Consider the following 18461-nt stretch of genomic DNA (forward strand, 5'->3'; position numbering starts at 1 on the left):
CAAGTGGAGGCGTGTGTGGGAATGGGTGTATGCACCAGTGAACAAGTCGTGGAGATGGAGGCGCGCGGGGTCGGGGTGGAGGGTTTCTAATGCCAGGCTCGGACTGGGGTTGTGAGTGTGAGAATTTGCCTGGTGTTTTCAGCGGCGTCAAGGTGTGCAGTTAGGCGCTCCCCAGTGGGATCTGAGGAAGCCTTTGGTCTGCTCTTGGGCGGGGAGGTTAAGCTCCCATTTCTTACCGCCTGGAGAGGGAAGAGAGAGGAAGGTAACCAGCATTTCATAAGCACATCCACTGCGTGCCCAGAAAAGTGTTCTTCAGGGAGCTCTGAATCCAGGAGGAAAATAGGTGTGTGGGGGTGGGGTGGGGGGGAGGTAGGACACTGGTTGTCGTTTTCGTGGGAGTCTGGACACAGAGTGCTAGTCCCAGATCTGTGCCTGGAACTCCAGGTTCCTTTCAGCAGTAGTATCCGTTCCCTTTTCCCCTCTTCTTTGCCCCAAACGTGAAGACTCCCTGTCTCACAAACTAGACGTCCCAGATCTCCGACTTGTGACCATTCCCGTTTTGCAGTCTTGGCCAACTTTTTCCTCTCTGTGAATCTCAGTTTCCCCATCTTTACAGAGGGATTGGGGGTTGGGGGTGTTTGAGCGGGACCGTGGTGGGCCCGTGGAGGCTGTGTCCCTGGCTGCGGCCAGCAGGGGGCAGCAGGGGGCAGCAGAGGGCGGCCCGGCGCGGGGAGGAGAGAAGGTGGAGAGCCACCGCGGGCCGAGACTTTAAATCGCCTTCATTTCCCCCAAATCCTTCCTTTTCCTCTCCTCCCCCAGGCCGGCGGGGAGGCAGCTTCCACCGCCCTCCGCGCGCCCTCGCCCGGCCTTGCTCTGCCTCCGGGGACCGCTAGCAGCCCGCCTCCAAAAGTTTGATCATCTTTTTTTTTTTCCCCCCTGCTTCTTCTTCCTTTTCGGTGGAAGCAGAAAAGAGCGAGGCACGGGCGAGCGCGGCGCCGGGACTCCTGGGACCATGGGCCTGGCGCGGGCGCCCGCGGGGCCCCGGCCGCGCTGCCTGCCTGCTCGGGCGCCCCTGGGAGCGGGGCTGCGCTGGGGGAGCGGGGGCCGCGCGCTCTGAGCCGGCCTGGCGCGGCGGGGCGGGGGGCTGGCGGCCCCATGGGGCGCGCCCACACTTGCCCCCCGGGCTCGGGAGCATGAAGTAGGGGCCCGCCATGGGAGCGGGATCGGCGCGGGGGGCCCGAAGCACAGCGGCGGCGGCGCGCGGGGGGTGAGTACTGGCTCGGGGACGCCCCCTCCTCAGCTTCCTGCCGCTCCAACCTCGGGGCGGGCTGGGGTTCCCCGCCGCGCGGGACGCTTACAGAGGAACGTCTGCTTCCTGCCCCTTCCTGCGCCCCGGCGAGGCGGGCAGCCAAGGGTTAACGCGGGCAGCGCCCCCGGCCCGGGGAGGGTTGGCGAGCGCTGCCCGCCCTGCCCTGCTTGGCGCGGCTGCCCGATCGCGTTGGGGCGGGGGCGAGCTGGGGAGGGTCGGTGCAGAACCCGCCCTGGGGTCGGGATTGGGGGTGGGTGGTGGCGCCTGGAGCGGCCGGCGGGGTGCGGAGGGGGGGCTTTTTGGATGCTTGGGGGAGGAGGGGTCTCCGTTTCTGGCTGTCTCAGTGTTGTTCCTGTGTGGGTGTCCACGGGTCCCGGAGCCTGTTAAGTCTCCCTTTCTGTCTGCTCTTGTGAAACTGTCTGCAAATTTCTAGGGCTCTGGGGCTCAGCTTCTGCGCCTGTCTCAGTGTCTGTGTGCCTTTGCACGTCCCCTGTTTCTGGAAATCTCCACATGTGTGTCGCTCAGTTTGGGTCTGTGTGTCTGTCTTAGTGCTTCCCCTCTGGGGGCGGGCTTTGGGAGGGTGGCCGCGTCGGTGGTCTTCAGTTCCTGCTCCTTCCCCCAGTGTGAGAGAGAAAAAGTGAGAGCCAGCATGTCAGGACAGAAAGGGGCCTGGGAGATGACTAATTCCAACCCCTCATTGTACTGATGCGGGACCCAGGGCCGGCGAGAGGCAGGGAATCTCCCAGGAGGGGCTGGGACCCTACAGCTCTGATTCCCAGCCTGTGGAGTAGGAGGTGTGAGGGAGTGAGCATGTGCAAAGGGAGTCACTGAGCGTGGGTGTGTGTGGGAGTGAGCAGGATGGGAGCAACCCCTCAGGGCCCTGCCTACTGTGGCTCATGCTTACTGCCCAGAGAAGCACAGAACTTGCGCTCTGTCCATCCTGCCCCCAGGACCAGAGGATATTCCCAAGAGCCTGGCCAGGGCTGCAGCCCCGCCCTGCCCCACCATGCCCTGCCCCCTCTGAACTGGAATCAGGGGGATGATGCCTCCCCCTTTCTTTCCCATGTCTTGGAAAAAGCTGGCTGGCTGAGATTTCCCCTGCCCCCCACCCCCACTGCAGCGCGCGCGCACGCGCGCGCGCACACACACACACACACACACACACACACACGGCACCAGTAAAGCACACTGCTGACTCATTTTCTCCAGAAGACCCTGTGCCAGGGCAGATGCCAGCGGTTGGGTAGAAAAGTGGTGCCAGGCCAGCACCCCACTGTGGGGCCCAAGCTTTAGGCAAGTGAGCAGTCACGCTGCTTTGAGGCCCAGCCTCTGCCTCCCTGGGCCACCGCGGTGTCCCGAATCGTGTGCCCTCTGGGCCCCGTGTGCCTCCTAGCGTTGCTCCTCTGCACCTCCCGGACCAGGTTCCACAACATTCTTGTGGAGCATCCTGGCCTCTCCTTCCTCTTGCTCCCTGTGCTCAGTACCCTCGTGCTCCCACAAGTCCGTCCCGCAAGCTCAGCTCAACAGCCTCAGCAACGCTGGGGCTGCGCTGGGGCTGGGGGCGGGGGCGCCCTCCAAAGTTATCCTGCGCTCTGTCCCTTCCTGAGCACACGTCGCCCATTACTTTACTGGCATATTCTTTTCCGCCCTCTGTGTTCAAGGACCCTCTGGATACCCCACCACCTGGCTGGCACACAATTGTCGGTGGAAACTAAAGCAAAACATAGGTGCACACCTGCGGGCAGAGAGGACAGGCGCCTTGCCTTTCTGCTTCTCCTTTTTCTCGTCCACAAAATGGGCATCTTCACTCCCAGCGAGCAGGGCTTTGGGAGGATGAGTGGGACTGTGCTTGTGAAAGGCTTTTAGAATAGAGCCTGGCATGTAGTAAGTGCTCAGTAAACGGCAGCTGTTATTTGTATTATTATTCACTTCATCTTGAATGGATGTGTGAGTCAACTGGAAAATTCTGGGCCGCATCCTGTCCAGACAGATGACCTGTCTGGCTTTTCCCAAGGCCTAGGTGTGAGGTGTGAAGAAAGGAGCCGGGCATGGCTGGCTGGGCACAGGGGGCGTGGCCAATCCATGGAGGCAGGTGAGACAGGTTCCTCCTCTCTTTTCTGTGGTCCTCCCGCCAATGGTCCCAGCTTACCCCATGGGAGCACAGCCAAGCAGAGTCCGCGGGGCTGCTTTCCTCGTGTTTCTGTGACCCTGGGGCTCGGCTCTGAGCGCCCACTGGATGTTCAAGTTGGTATGAGGCTCTGAGCGCCTGTGTCTTTTTACATAACAAGGATGGAGGCAAACCCAAGCAGAGCAGCTGCAGGTTCTGGCAGCCTTGTGATCCAAGAGTAACCACATTTGGTTTGCTGGCAGAGGGCTTTTTGCACAAGAAGCGAGCACCTGGGTTCCCGTCTTGGAGGGTTGTGTGGCCAGGCTGTATCTCCCAGGTCAGGCTCCCTAACTGGTGGCTTCCCCTTTGCCTGCCTTCTGCCTACTCTGGCCCCCGTGCTCTGGTCCGCCCGACATTCTGGAGCCCTGGCTTTGCCGAGCCAAGGCCCACAAGTCAGTGGTGAAAACAGAAGTCTGAAAGAACAAAGCTCTGAGCCAGCGCAGGCACTAAACATTATTAGCAGTAGCCTAAACAGGATTGGAACGGGAGCAAAAGAATCGGCAGAGCCTCCCTCTGGGAGCCAACTTTCCAGGCCTGGAGCTTACTTAGATGGCTGCTGGCTCCCCAGGCTGTGTCTCTGTTCCTGTTGGTGAAGGCTGGGGGATGCAAGTAGGAAGTCCCTGTTAAGTCTCCAATTTCTTGTGAAGACAACGGACTGTCTGCTAGGTAGTGGAGTCAGATGATGCGGGCCACTGACATGCTGTGTGGCTTTGGGCAAGTGACTTCCCCTCTCTGGGCCCCACTTGCCCATCTCTACAAAGAGGAGCCAGGACTAGAATCTGGCCTCTAGATGATCCCAAAGGACCAATGCCCACTCTCTGCTCCTGCACTAGGTCTTGGCGGCTTATGGGTCAAAGTGCATGTCCCAGTCTGGAGAGGGTCAGTTGCATTTGTTGAGGTGAATGAATGGGAGGCAGAGATTTCTGTAATAGGCCTTTCAGGGCCGAAATTCTCAAGTTAGAAACCATGGTGTTAGAAAGCTTCATTAAAGAGCAGATTCTGATCCCGTCTGCCCTGTGACCTCCCCTCTCCTGACCTTTCGGGATTGCAAAGATTACCCCAAATTTATCCTCTTATTCTCTACTGAGTAGTCCCCTTGGGATGAGCGCAGCAGGAAGAATTGACTGGGGAGGATGTGTGTGGTTCTTGTACCTCCTCCTCTCCACCCGGCCTCTCTTTATCCACTTGGGGAGCATCCTAAGAAGGGGGCTGTGACTGTGATGACGCAGGCAGAGACTCAAGGAGTGAGGGCTGGTGTCTGGAAAGGGCTGGAATGAGAGGGGAGAGGAAGGAAATGGAATGGAAACTGGTAAGGTTGCAGAAACCCTGGAGAGCCAGAGGCAGTGTCTTCTGAGGAGGCATTCTTGGGAGAAATGATTTTGCTGGTCCTCCAGTTTCAGAGACGATTGACCGACAAGAAAGTGCAGTCGGCTGCTTTATTGCAGGACTTCTCAGAGCCTTTGATAGGCAGTTGTGCTTTGGAACTGCCGTGACTTGGAATATAGGAGACAATTCTTCCTCAGTAGATCTGGCCATGGTGTCTGGAATAGCTGCCTGGTAGATGTGGAAAATAGTCCTGAAGAACCATGACCCCAGAATCTGGCCACGGTGACCTTGAGGAAGCACCTGTCCTCCTTAGGCCTCAGTGTTTGTCCAGCCAGACAAAGCTGCCTATGATTGCTTCTCAGGGCTGATGTGGCTGCTGTTTTTGTTTCAAATGGGCAGGTGGTGCCAGAAGGGTCAGCCTCTGTCCTTCTTGGCAGATGGTGCTGGGGCAGAGAGGCACTGACCTTTAAGTCACTGTGGGTGGCCCGCTGGAGGTGAGGTTCGTGGAGGCAGGGACCACTCACTGGCCCTGGGAAAAAAGGCCTTCTCACAGCAGTGGCAGCAGATTGGAGAGGATGAGGAGGGAGCAAGGACTCTGGCAAAAGTCAGAGGTGGGGTGGGCCTGCTGGAGTGAAGGCTTTGGGAAGATCCTTTGAACAATCCAGAGTCCTGTAACATTAGGTAATAGTCATTCCTTCTGTAAAATGCACCAAACCCTCACTACATGCCTGCCAGCTGCTGGGAATATAAGAGTGCACAAGACAGGTGTGGTCCCTGCCCTTCAGGGACTTGGGCTAGAAGGGGAAACAGGAAAGTGAGCAGTCGCCATCCATGGGCTCCCTGGGGAGGTACCTGCAGAGGACTGTGGGAGGGAACACGCAAGCTGGAATCTAACATGTGTATGGGAACTGACCGGGCTAAAGAGAGGTGGCTGGAGCATGTGCAAAGGCCCAGGAGCTGGAGAAGGCTTTCAAGGGAACACCATCGGCATCTGAGTGCTGTTTCAGCTGGTTCGCCTCCTGCTATGAGTAACTCCCAACTGGACATGGCTTAAATAATAAGGGGGTTTGTTACCTCCCGTATCAAGGAGTCCATAGGAAAAGCAGCAATAGAATTGGGCAATTCAGCATCTCAAGTGTCATCGGACACCTATGGTTCTTCCACTCTGCCATCCTCACATTCTCATAAGTCTTATTACCTCATGTGCACAGAATGGCTGCAGCAGCAGCAAGTCTTCATTCAACAGCGTGCAAAGGCCAGAAAAAAACCTCTTCTGGGAGTTCCCGTCATGGTGCAGTGGCTAACGAACCCAACTAGGAACCATGAGGTTGCGGGTTCAATCCCTGGCCTCACTCAACAGGTTAAGGATCTGTGTTGCCATGAGCTGTGGTGTAGGCCGCAGATGTGGCTCGGATCTGGTGTTGCTGTGGCTGTGGTATAGGCTGGCAGCTGTAGTTCCAATGGACCCATAGCCTGGGGACCTTCAGATGCCACAGGTGTGGCCCTAAAATGACAAAGAAAAAAGGAAACTTTTATGGCCCTTTGAAATGCTTTCCTAGGAGCCCTGTCAGGCATCTCTCACATCTCACTGGCCACGTTTGGGTCACATACACACGCCTAAACCAGTCACTGGCATGGCAAGTTCCCAGGATGGGCTTAGACCTTATCCAGATTCATCTCGTATCCTCTGAAGCCCATGTCTCTCTGAACAAGCAGGAAAGGGCATGGCTGTGGCTAGGTAACCACCTGTGTCTTCAGCAGCGTCTGGGTCAGGATTACCTTTTTTTTTTTTTTTGTCTTTTCTAGGGCTACACCTGCAGCCTATGGGAGTTCCCAGGCTAGGGGTCTAATCGGAGCTGTAGCCACCAGCCTACGCCAGAGCCACAGCAACGTGGGATCAGACCTACACCACAGTTCACGGCAACACCGGATCCTTGACCCACTGAGCAAGGCCAGGAATTGAACCCGAAACCTCATGGTTCCTAGTCGGATTCGTCAACTACCGCGCCACGACGGGAATTCCCAGGATTACCATTGATCCTAATTGCAATTAAATTGTAGTACTTGCTCTTAAATCAGAGGATGTGAGTTTGTTTTCCAAGGCTCGTAGGGAGCTGGGAAGAACCCAGGCTCCAGACCTCCACTTCGGCAGATGGGTTTTCTGGATTACGTGATTTCCCAGAAGCACCCCAACCCAGCCTTCCTCTTAGAAGTGGATCTTGGGCCAGCATGTCCCAGCCTTAGCCCTCACCACCCGCCTGTTGGGGCTCTTTCAGCCCGCATCCTGGCTGGCCGACTCTGGCCACGTGCCGCCCTCCCCTTTGCCTGCTTGGGGATCAGATGCCCTGGTGGCTTCGGATGTCACCAGTGGCTGCTCCCACAGGAAGGTGAAATCGGATCACTACCTCTGCCCATCTTGGCAGGAGCCCCTGAGCAGAGCATTAACCCTTCCGGGCCTGAGCGTGCAGGGGCAGCAGGCTTGGGCTAAGAAGCACTTCTGCGGCTGGCAGCAGGCCGAGCCCTTGACATGCATGAGCTCATTTAATCCTCACGCCTGGCTTGCAAGATAGGGAGTGTCAGCCGAGTTGTAGAGACGGAGACAGGCTCAGGGAGGCTGAGGGAATCATCCAGGGTGACACAGCTGCTAAGCAATGGGGCCAGGTTTGCACGGGCGGCGGCCCGACTCCCCTTTGTCTCTCATCTTCTCTCCTTCCTCCTCTGCCATCTTCTATCAGCGTGAAGCCAGTAGGCAGCTTCCTTAGCCCACACTGGTGCTGGCTAAGGGGTCTTCTCCCACTCTCCGCCGTGAGTCTGGAGATTGAGTTCTCATCTTTCCTGCCCTTTGAAGACACCTATCGCGAAGCAGACCCGTCTGGTCTTTCCATTGACCTTTTAGCCCAGGCTCTGGGGTCCACTGGGCCTCCAGGTCTTGAGGCCACAGTACAGATGGAGAGACCGAGAGATGGGAGGGGCAGGGGCTGGCCGCTTGTTGCCCGGTGAGTCGGTGACAGATTTTGAGCTGAACCCTGGGTCCTGTGACGTCCAGAGCAGGGCTTCCTGCCCCCTAGTTTCTGCCAGTAAACTTGGTTTATTGATCTGTGCAAAGCGAGGTGGTATTGTACTGTGTATTTGACCTGTGTGTAAGCAGGTCCTGCCCCAAGAGGCTGTGCCTGGAGACTCGGGGGCGTGGGCTGGGGCAAGGCTGGGGGCGGGCAGGGCTGGGTGAACCGCTCCCAACTCCCCAGGCGGATCTGGATGTGAGGGCTGGAAGCTGATGCCACCTCTGCTTGTGTCTCCTGGTCTCTAGGGGGTTTCTCTTCATCTGGATCTTAGTCTCACTTGCCTGTCACCTGGCCTCTGCCCAAGGAGCTCCTGAAGGTAATTCTCTCGTCTCTTTTTCCGGGGGGAGACAAAAGAGGATGGAAGGGACCTGAGAACACAGGGATGGGAGACATCAATGCCCCTGATTGGAACTCAGTGCCTCGGTTTTTTCATCAGTAGAATGGAACCAAGCATTGGCAAATTCTCTGGGCTTGAAGGAATCACTTTTGATGTTTTTTAAAGGATAGGAAGGGAGTTCCTGTGTGGCTTATCGGGTTAAGAACCCAGCTAGTATGCGTGAGGATGCAGGTTCCATCCCTGGCCTTGCTCATTGGGTTAAAGATCCTGCATTGCCATGGTCTGTCGTGTAGGTCGCAGATGCGGTTCGGATCCCGAGCTGCTATGGCTGTAGTGTAGACTGTCGGCTGCAGCGCTGATTCGACCCCTAGCCTGGGAACTTCCATATGCCATAGGTGCAGCCCTAAAAAGACAGGAAAAAAAAAAACAAAAAACAAAAAACAAACCCAGGGGTGGGAAGGACTCAGTGCAGAAATGTGGAAAGGTGCTTCTTTTGTTCCTATCGGGGAGCAGCATGTGAGTAAATGACTTGGGGTCAGTAAGCCTCAGGTGTCCCTCTTTGGCCACTGGGTACTCCAAGAAGTGCTGAGAAGAGGCACAGAGGCCACAACTATCATTGCCCTCGCCCGTGATCCTCCCTCCCTTCCCGTGAGATGTTCCTCTTTCCTGCTGTCCCCGAGGAGCTGTCCAGGGGGCCGGGGCGGCAGGGGGCTGGCTCCACAGCTGCCCGTGGAAACTGAAACCTCTCCCACATCTGTTTGTCAAGCAGCCACAATGCCTCTTAAAATAGCAGCCCTTCCCCCTCCTCTAGGCAGGCCCGTGTGCCGGGGCAGGCAGCTGGGTACTCCCAGAGCCCCCGTGGCCTGACCTGGCCGCCGGGCAGCGATTGGGCCCCTGGGAGGGGAGGGCAGTGCCCGGAAGAGGCTCCTGCTGCCCAGCAACATTTTGTGCAAATATCATATTTTCCAAGCTTGCCGTTTCCCCCGCAAAGTAGGTGAACAGCTGTCCAGAGTCCTGAGTCAGGCACTCGGGGGGTGGGGAGAGGCTGGAGCAGCATGGAGCCAGGTTTATGTAATAAAGGGATCTTGCTGCGGCCAGCTGGCCGGGTCCCTGCCTCTTGGCGGCGGGCTGAAACCATTCCCCTTGTCCCCCAGCTCCTCTCCCTTGATGGGATTCTGGATGTGTCTCCACCCTGCCTTCCAGCCAGTCTGGGGGCTCCAGCATAGGATAGCAGAGTGACTAAAGAAAGACAAAGACCCTGGGCCCAGGCAGCCTGGGTTCAAAGCCCAACTATGCCTTTCATTGCAAGCGGCGTGACCTTGGGCAAGTTTCTCTAGCTCAGTTTTCTGACCCTTATCTGCAGAGTAGGGATAATAAACAGTACCTGCTTCACAGAGATAATGCATATAAAGCACATGGTACATAGTATGTGCTCAATAAATCGTTGTTGCTCACAGTATGCGCTCAATAGTTATTATCATTGTTAATTATTTACCTGAAAAGTTTGGGCAAGAGCAGCCCTTCTCTGTCCTCTGGGGAACCTGCCGTGGTGGGAGGCTCCCAGAGGCTCAGCAGTGACCACCTTTGCCAGTTCCAGATAGCGGAGTTGGGGCTTGGCCCCTGAGCTGCAACTGCAGGGAAGGCCTGGGGACTGTCTGGAGTCAGCTTTAAAACCCACCTGGAGGGGAGTTCCTGTTGTGGCTCAGTCTTGCTGGGATGGTCATTGTTCAACAGCAACTGTTGACCCCTACTATGTGCGGGAGGCTAGAAGTATAGCTGTAAAAAGTGGGGAGTTCCTGTTGTGGCTCAGTCTTGCTGGGATGGTCATTGTTCAACAGCAACTGTTGACCCCTACTATGTGCGGGAGGCTAGAAGTATAGCTGTAAAAAGTAACATTGGAGTTCCTGTCGTGGCTCAGCGGTGATGAGCCTGACTAGTATCCATGAGGATGAAGGTTTGATCCCTGGCCCTGCTCAGTGGGTTAAGGATCCGGCGTTGCTGTGAGCTGTGGTGTAGGTCACAGGTGTGGCTCAGATCTGGCATTGCTGTGGTTGTGGCGTGGGCCGGCAGCTGCAGCTCCGATCCGACCCCTGTCCTGGGAACCTCCCTATGCTGCAGGTGCAGCCCTAAAAAGCAGAAAGAAAGAAAGAGAAAGGAAGGAAGGAAGGAAGAAAAAAAAAAAAAACCAACAACAATAGCCACAAAAACCCACCTGGAGGGAATGGTAAGGGAAACCTCATCAGCGCAGCCTGGCCTGGCCTGTTGTCATCTTCCCTGAGCCAGGGCAAGTGGTTGTAAGTTTAGGGTGCAGGGAGAGATGTGTGTGCGACTGGGAGTCCCCCAGGGGCTGCCGAGGTGGGCCAAGGGAAGGGGGGAGGTGGCTTCCTGCCATTGCAAGTGCCTCCTCCCTTTTAAGTTTCTTATAGTGACAAGGATTGTAGAATGATAAGAGGCTTTCAGTGTTTAAACGTATAAAATAGGTTACTACTCCGAGACTCCTTAAACAGTGGTGTATTTTAGCTTAGGAGCTGGGATCACACAGAGGTGGGAGAAAGGCGGATTTTGAAGTGAAATGAAGGCCCTTGGATTCTAGGGAAGAACAAGAGTCTTCAAGGCAACCTGAAACCGCAGGCTGTAGCTGCAGAGTTCTAAGAACATTCTTAGCACTTGGTGGCTGCCTCTGGGCCTGGGTTTCCCTTGTCTTACAGGCAGGGAAACTGACATCCACGGGCAGGAAGAGACTTGGCTCCAGGTAGCCGGTGCAGGGGTGGGTGAGGATAAAGAGGAAAAATGCCATTTCATCCCCCGACACCCCGATAATGTAGGCGCTGTTCATAGCCTTCTTTTAAGTGGAGGGAACTGAGGCTCAGAGTCAGACTCACGGGTGGTCTCGTCTGGCTCTAAAGCCTGGCCTTCTGAGTCCAGAGCCTGCTATGGGACCATTATGCTGCCATGTTGCCAGGACCCCAGTTCTCAGTTCCTCCTGGCCCGTTTATCTGTCTGTCCATCCATCTCACAGTCGTCGACCTAGGGTCTGCTAAGGGCTGGTTGCATTCAGCCCAGGGCACCGGCCCTCGCTCCAGGGGATGAGAGAAAGAACTTATTCCGCACTCAGGGGTTAGGGTGCCGGGCTCAGAGGAGGGAGCCTGAGGATCTTTCTCAGACTCTAATTCTGGAGGCAGCCTCTCCTTTCCTGCCAAGATGGAGCTCCAGAGCCGGCTGCTTGCAGACATTGGCAGCTCAGCTCAGCCAACTGAGGGAGGTCGGATGACCTGGCGAGAGGCAGGGTCAGGAAACGAAACACCCTGGAAGCCCTCCTTTGGCTCTGGCCAGCCCTGCCAGTGGCATTACCAGGCGGATGTGACCTGGCCAGCCCACGGTCAGATGTCCACACGTTTTGCCAGAGGACAGAGGTTACGGAAATGCCCTGATTAACTTCCTCTGCTCCCTCCGGATCCCTACAGGGAGGAGGGGAGTCCCTGGAAATGTCCTCTGCCTTCTGTGCAGACGGCAGCTTTCCCAGCCTGCTCTGGCCCGAGAGGGACTGGGGGGTGAGCAGAGGATTGATTCTGGAGCTAAAGATGCTGAAATCAGTCAAGCCCCCTGGAAATCCTTACCAAGTTCTGACGACGGAAGCTTTCCCATCACTCTCTCACTGATGGGACTGCTTCCTGGAGGAGATGGCTTTTGAGGCAGAGAAAAAGGGAAACAAGCCACATTAGACAGCCTTGAATCTTCCTAGCTCTAGCCTGGATGATGATCATTATTTTTAATATTCATAGCTACCCTTCAAAAGTGCTTATTTTGTGCCAGGCACTTTTTTTTTTTTTTTCCCTCCCCAAGTGCCTTAACTCATTTAATCTTCACAACCTCCTTCTGAGTTTAGTACTCCTGTTATCCCGTTTCAAAGATGGGAAAACCGAGGCACTGACGTCACAGGGCTAGTAAGTGGTGGAGCTGGGATTTGAACTCAGGAAGTTTGGTTCCAGTATCTGTGTTTTTAGCCACTCCAGATGGCCCCTAACTTAACGATGGTTCGACTTAGGACTTTTCAACTTTCCAGTCATTGAGATGTGCAAAAGTGAACCTGTACTTCGAGTTTTAAATTCTGGTCTTTTCCCGGGCTGGCGATATGCTGCATGATCCTCTCTCGTGATGCTGACCAGCAGCAGTTGTGGTTCCTGGTCAACCGCAAGATCACAAGGGGAAGCAACCAGGACACTTAAGCCATTCGGTACCAGTTTAGCCGCTCTGTTTTTCACTTTTAGTATAGTGTGCCATAAATTACCTGAGATATTCAGCACTTTATTATGAAACAGGCTTTGTGTGTGATGAGTTAGCCCAGTGTAGGAGTTCCGTGCTCTTTTCAGGCGGGCGGGGCTGAGCTGTGATCTTTGGCAGGTTAGGTGTATTCAGTGCACCTTCAACTTAGGATGCTTTTCACCTTGACCGTGCATCATATGTAGAGGAGGTCGCGCAGCCAGACAAGGGACTGGTTCCAACTCTGCGCTGTTGGCCACCACCATGGGGCGGCGGGTGGGTAGCTGAGGGAGGGCTGTCCGCCCCATCTGTGCACCCAGGAGTGGGCCCTGACCGAGTCCTCTCCCCCACTGCCCTCCCTCTCCAGATGTGGACGTCCTCCAGCGGCTGGGCCTCAGCTGGACGAAGGCAGCGGGCGGCCGGAGCCCCCCGCCCCCGGGGGTCATTCCGTTCCAGTCCGGCTTCATCTTTACGCAGCGGGCCCGGCTCCAGGCCCCCACGACTGCCGTCATCCCTGCCACCCTGGGCCCAGAGCTGGCGCTGGTGCTGAGCCTCTGCTCCCACCGGGTGAACCATGCCTTCCTCTTCGCCGTCCGCAGCCGGAAGCACAAGCTGCAGCTGGGCCTGCAGTTCCTCCCTGGCAAGACAGTGGTCCACCTGGGGCCCCGGCGCTCCGTGGCCTTCGACCTCGACGTGCACGATGGGCGCTGGCACCACCTGGCCCTGGAGCTCCGAGGCCGCTCGGTCACCCTGGTGACGGCCTGCGGGCAGCGCCGGGTGCCTGTCTCGCTGCCTTTCCACAGGGACCCAGCGCTCGACCCTGAGGGCTTGTTCCTTTTTGGCAAGATGAGCCCGCACGCGGTCCAGTTTGAAGGCGCCCTGTGCCAGTTCAGTATCTACCCTGTGACGCGGGTCGCTCACAATTACTGTACCCACCTGAGAAAGCAGTGTGGACAGGCTGACACATACCGGCCCCAGCTGGGACCCTTCCTCCCCCGAGACTCTGGCACACCCCTCACCTTCCAGACCGACCTGGCCCTGCTAGGCCTGGAGAACCTGACCACTGCCACGCCAGCCCTGGGGTCACAGCCAGCAGGCAGGGGGCCCAGGGTGACTGTGGTACCTGCCATGCCTGCCAAACCCTTAAGGACTAGCACTACAGGCCCACACCAGCCGGTCACAGTGGAGGGCCCCTCCCACACCCCCCTGCCACCTGCCAAGCTGTCAACCACAGAGCTTCCTCCCATGTCCCCAGCCTCTCCTGCCAGCTCCACCAGACCTGTCCAGCCAATGCTGAAGAGCACAGCCACCCAAATCCCCAAAAGCCACCCAGCCAAGCCTTCAGCCCTTTCTCCTTCAACTGTCCCTGTCAAAAGCCCCCACCCTACCCTGAAGGCAGCTCCACCTTCCTTCACGAAGCCAGCCCCACCCACCAAGAAGCTACCCACTTCCCAGCCAGTTCCCACCAAAGTCTCCCGGCCCACAGTGAAGCCGATCCAGAGGCATCCGGTCACTCCCAGACCCCCACCGCCCAGCGCCCGGCCCCTACCTCCCGCCACCACTGGCTCCTCTAAAAAGCCTTTTCCCCCAGTGGTCCGGGCTGAGGCCAAGATGAGCGGTCGTGCCAGTGAGCTGGCCCCTGCCCGCACCAGCACACACAAACCTCCCCGGCCTACTGGCTTGCCCCCGTCACCTGCCCCCAGTCCCGTCTCTACCAGGACTCCTCGGCCACCAGCCACGGTGGTGCCTCCCACCCTCGCTCCTGGTTCAGCCCCCACCAGAAGCAAGAAACCCACTGGATCAGAAGCCACAAAGAAAGCCAAACCCAAGAGCAGTCCCCGGAAGCCCACCCCTCCCAGACCCGGGAAGGCAACCAGGGATGTCCCATTGAAGGATCCGACACCCGGACCTAGCCCCAGACATCCCCGGCCCAGCCGGCAGACCACCCCAGCCCAGGTGCTGGCCCCGGCGCGATTCCTGTCCTCCAGCCCCCGGCCCATGAGCACTGGCTATTCGTTCTTCCACCTGGCGGGACCCACACCTTTCCTGCTGCTGATGGGACCTCCGGGGCCCAAGGGAGACTGTGGTTTGCCGGTAAGACTGGATGGGGTCTGCATGTTGCTTGGAGCTTGAGTGGGTGCCTGGGGCAGTTGGGTGGTTGCTCCTGGTCAGGGCAGAGGAAGAGAAGCAACTTAGAGCAGGGAGCTAGTTTGAGCAAAGCCTCAACTCGAACCTGGGTCCCCCATCCTCCACCTCTGCTGTGTTCATGATGGCCTATCCTGCTTCCGATTCATAATCCCCAGGGGCAGACTGGGATCTGGTGGTCCCCTCCAGCTAAGAACATCCCTGGGCTTTGGTTGGCCCAGGCCCTGGGTCACGCTTTGCTAACCTAACCATAAAAGTTGAGTGGTTTAAGGAAATCCACGAGCGGACTGGCCCCAGGTCACGCAGTCCCCAAAGGCCAGTTCTCCTGACTCCTGGAACAGAGTTCCGCCAGCCCCCCAGCTTGTCTGCAAGTTTTGGACAAAGGTCACGCATGGGTAGTCCTGAATGTGTTTGGTTTGGCACATGCAGCATTGCTTAAAAATATTTAATAAGTTACTAATATTTTTTGAATGTGAGAGATTTCTTATAAAAGATTGGGTGACCAGCTTTTCTTGGAAGAGGGAGAGATGCAGTGGCCCGTGGGCTGTGGCCAGGTCAGGGCTGCTGCTTTATTTTATTTTTGGTTTTTTTAAATTTAGGGCCGCACCCATGGCATATGGAGATTCCCAGGCTAGGGGTCTAATTGGAACTGTAGCTGCAGGCCTACGCTACGGCCATGGCAACGCAAGATCCAAGCCGTATCTGCTACTTACGCTGCAGCTTGTGGCAAAGCCAGATCCTTAACCCACTGAGGGAGGCCAGGGATCAAACCCAAATCCTCATGGATACTAGTTGGGTTCTTAACCCTCTGAGTCACAGTGGGAGCTCCCGGGCTGCTGTGTTAGACAGGAAGGGCTGGCTCCTGTCTGTGCCTGTCTCCCCATCTCCCCACGGGCCTCCCCAGCCTGTCCTGTCGTCTCATCCCTGTTACCTGCCTGACTCCTGTAGACATTTGATTTGTGGCTCCCGGTAAAGGCATTTGGAGAGAGGAGGGTCAGGGTCGGTCCGAGCAGTCAAAGACGAGGGAAAGAACATTCCACGTGCAAGAGACAGTCTCGGGGTCGATGCCTCCGGCGTGCCTGGGACTGTCTCCAGGGGCAACGACCTTTCTGCAGTTGGAGGCCAATTCCTCCGGGTGGGGAATGATGAGATGGAGTTTCCAGAAAGCTCGGGCCTCTGCTCTGTTCTCCTGCCTTGGCGATGACCCCTGTGCGGGTCTCTCCTTCCCCGGGGCCGGGGCTCCCATCAGTCTCCATGCTTTTGGGGTTAGGCTCCCCACGGTGTGGAGACAGTGGCAGATGTTGGGAATTCCCAGGCCTTAATGAGTTTTAATAATCATCAGGAATAATATTTATTCAGCCTGTCTCCAAGGGGACTGAGAGCTCCTTTTTATTATAACCATATTGTAGAACGTATGGAAAATGGATGCATTGCTTTGCAGTTATGTCAACATCGTGCTCAAGCCCCGTGTTTTCTGCAATTGGCAGGGGAGGGAGTGGGGAGCCGAGGAAAGCAGGAGAAGCCTTTTCACCCCTCCAGGCTCCCCAGCTCTACTCAGGCACTGGGTAGTTTGGGCCTGTGAGAGCTCAGCTTTCCAAGTGGTGGGCAATGCCAGCTTCACCGGCTGTGAGGTGGAAAGAGGGTGCATGTCCCCCTCTTCTGTCAGAGGGGGGTCAAGTTTAAGGTCGTCCTCCTGCCAAGCGGAGGAGGCCAACCCTGTCCCCCAAGGCTGTGTGTGATGTGGAAAAAAAGGGAGGCCGTGTCCAAGCCAGCAGAACTGGCGCAGGAACAGGTTTTTAGGGTGTAGACTCTGCCTTTGGGCCTGCTGGATGCCTGAGTCTCGTACTTTCCTCCTGGGCTTGGTGAGGTGGGTCAGCCGGAGGTCAGCCCTCCTGCCAGATGGGTCTTGAACTTCCTCCCTGATCGAAGAAGGTATTGGAATTGACTTGTTCCACGCGTGGATGCTTAGGGATCATTCAGTTCAACCCTTGTCATTGGGCAGGTGAGGAGCCTCGCGGCTGTTCCCAGAAAGGGCCATGATTTCCTCGGAAGCCATGCAGCCCATGGGAGGCACAGCTGAAGTTTACGGCCCAGCTCCAGACTCCACCATCAGCACATTCCAATCAGCCCCTTGAATGTCCGCTCTGAGACCCTTGGACTCAGGGCCGGGGGGCTGGGGGTGTCAGAGCCTGTTCTTGGTCTTAAGAGCTCAGTGTCCGAAGAATCTTCTGTTTCTATCCAGATCACGTTTATGCGTTATTTCCACACTCCTAAAGGGAGGGGTGTCTCCCCTTAAGACCTCGTGGAAACTGGTCCAGGAGGGTAGGGTGTGTGCACGGACTCCTGCTCTGCCGATGAGAGGATGGGGGTTGCAGAGACAGAAGGGTTGGCCCAGGGCACGCAGCCCATTCTTGCAGGAGGAGCTGGGATGCAGCTCCAGGTCCTGGGTTCAGTAAGGACCATGGCTCTTCCTGCGTCTCCAGCCCACCACAGAGCACAGGAGGAAAGACATCCGTCTGCCCGGGTACCATCCTGCTTCATGTCCCTGCTCACCCCTAGTCCCACCCTCCCCCTAGCTCGGAACCCGGTCTCCAGTAGGAACCAAGAAGCTTCTAGAAGCAAAACTGGTGGCAAACTGGTCATTTATATTTCTCCAGATATCAGAAATTGTTATGGCATCTTTGAGCGGCAGTGGCAAGAGCCCTGTTCCTACTGTTCTCTCCTACCCTGCTCCGAAGCCCCGTGTACATTCAGGATCTAAGCCCAGCAGAGCAGAAGCTGTGCTGCCTGGGACATGGGCACACATCGTCCTCAGTCTGGGCACACACAGACCTGGGTTTAAATCCTGGCTCCACGCCTTACTAGCGCTGTGGCCCAGACCCACTCTAAGTTAACATTTCTGCAGAATGTAAGGCAATTCTAGCTCCCACCTCCTGTGAAGCAAACCGAGTGACCTCCAGGGCCGCCTGGGGCTTCTAGATTTGTTGGGTGATTTGGGGAACTTTTTCCTCTCCCTGGGGCTGTTTCCCTTCTGTAAGCCAGCACGAGGAGAGCATCCCTCCTAGAAATGAGTGCGGGACCTTTCCGAGCCCGAGAGGGCTTTCGAGGCTGTGTCTGACGGGATCTGCATGGTTCTCAAGGGCCATGGGACAGACTGGCAGAGGCCGAGACCAAGTCTGGGCCCAGGCCTGCCAGGAGTTGTAGCCACTGAGCGAGGGAGCTCTGTGGGAGCCCCAGGAGCGGGAGGAGCATGGAAAAGCTGAGCTTGGCCCCGGGTGAGTAGGGGCGGGGAGGCTGCGGTTCACAGAGGCTGCACAGAAGCTGCACAGAAGCCCCACGCCCAGGAGGAGGCGAGTCAAGGCCTTATTTATTCACAATCGGGCCGCTGGCATTTGCACGCCCTTGCACTTTTTCCAAGCGTCACCTCCGGGAGACCCGGCTGAGTGCCTGGCCCACAGCAGATGCTCCATGACTATCTGGGAGATGAATGAGGGAATTTGATCCTTACAAAAAACAGGTTGTCCTGACACGCAGGCCAGGATCTTTGAGGTTATGCAGATCTCTGCTGCCGGTGGGGTAAGACGGCGTGTGGCATGCAAAAGCACATAGATTTTGGATGTGGGATGACCTAGGTTTGAACCATTCCCTTATCCAGCCATCTTTTCATTCTTTCAACAAATGTTGAATGAGTGCCTTGTAGGTGCTGGGTGCTGTGTGACCTTTGGCAAGTCACTTCACCTCTCTGAACCTTGGCTTTTGCCCCTGCAAAAGAAGGGTACAGAACCACCGACCTTTCTGGGGTTGTGTGGGTTGTCTGAGATGAGAGGAGTAAAGCATTAGAGTCTGGGTCCCGGG

At 56.7% G+C, this 18461-nt stretch overlaps 1 protein-coding gene across 1 annotated transcript in view; it reads left to right on the forward strand.

Annotated features, from left to right (window-relative positions):
- Positions 1–735: 735 nt before the first annotated feature.
- COL27A1 (collagen type XXVII alpha 1 chain) overlaps positions 736–18461 on the forward strand; it is a 154770-nt gene continuing 137044 nt past the window's right edge. The window contains 3 exon segments of the mRNA XM_047768236.1: positions 736–1267; positions 8110–8180; positions 12829–14555. Coding sequence (XP_047624192.1) covers positions 1212–1267; positions 8110–8180; positions 12829–14555 — 1854 coding nt within the window. The 5' untranslated portion in view covers positions 736–1211.

This window comes from Phacochoerus africanus, chromosome 2, assembly GCF_016906955.1.
Source record: "Phacochoerus africanus isolate WHEZ1 chromosome 2, ROS_Pafr_v1, whole genome shotgun sequence".
Classification (NCBI taxonomy): Eukaryota; Metazoa; Chordata; class Mammalia; order Artiodactyla; family Suidae; genus Phacochoerus; species Phacochoerus africanus.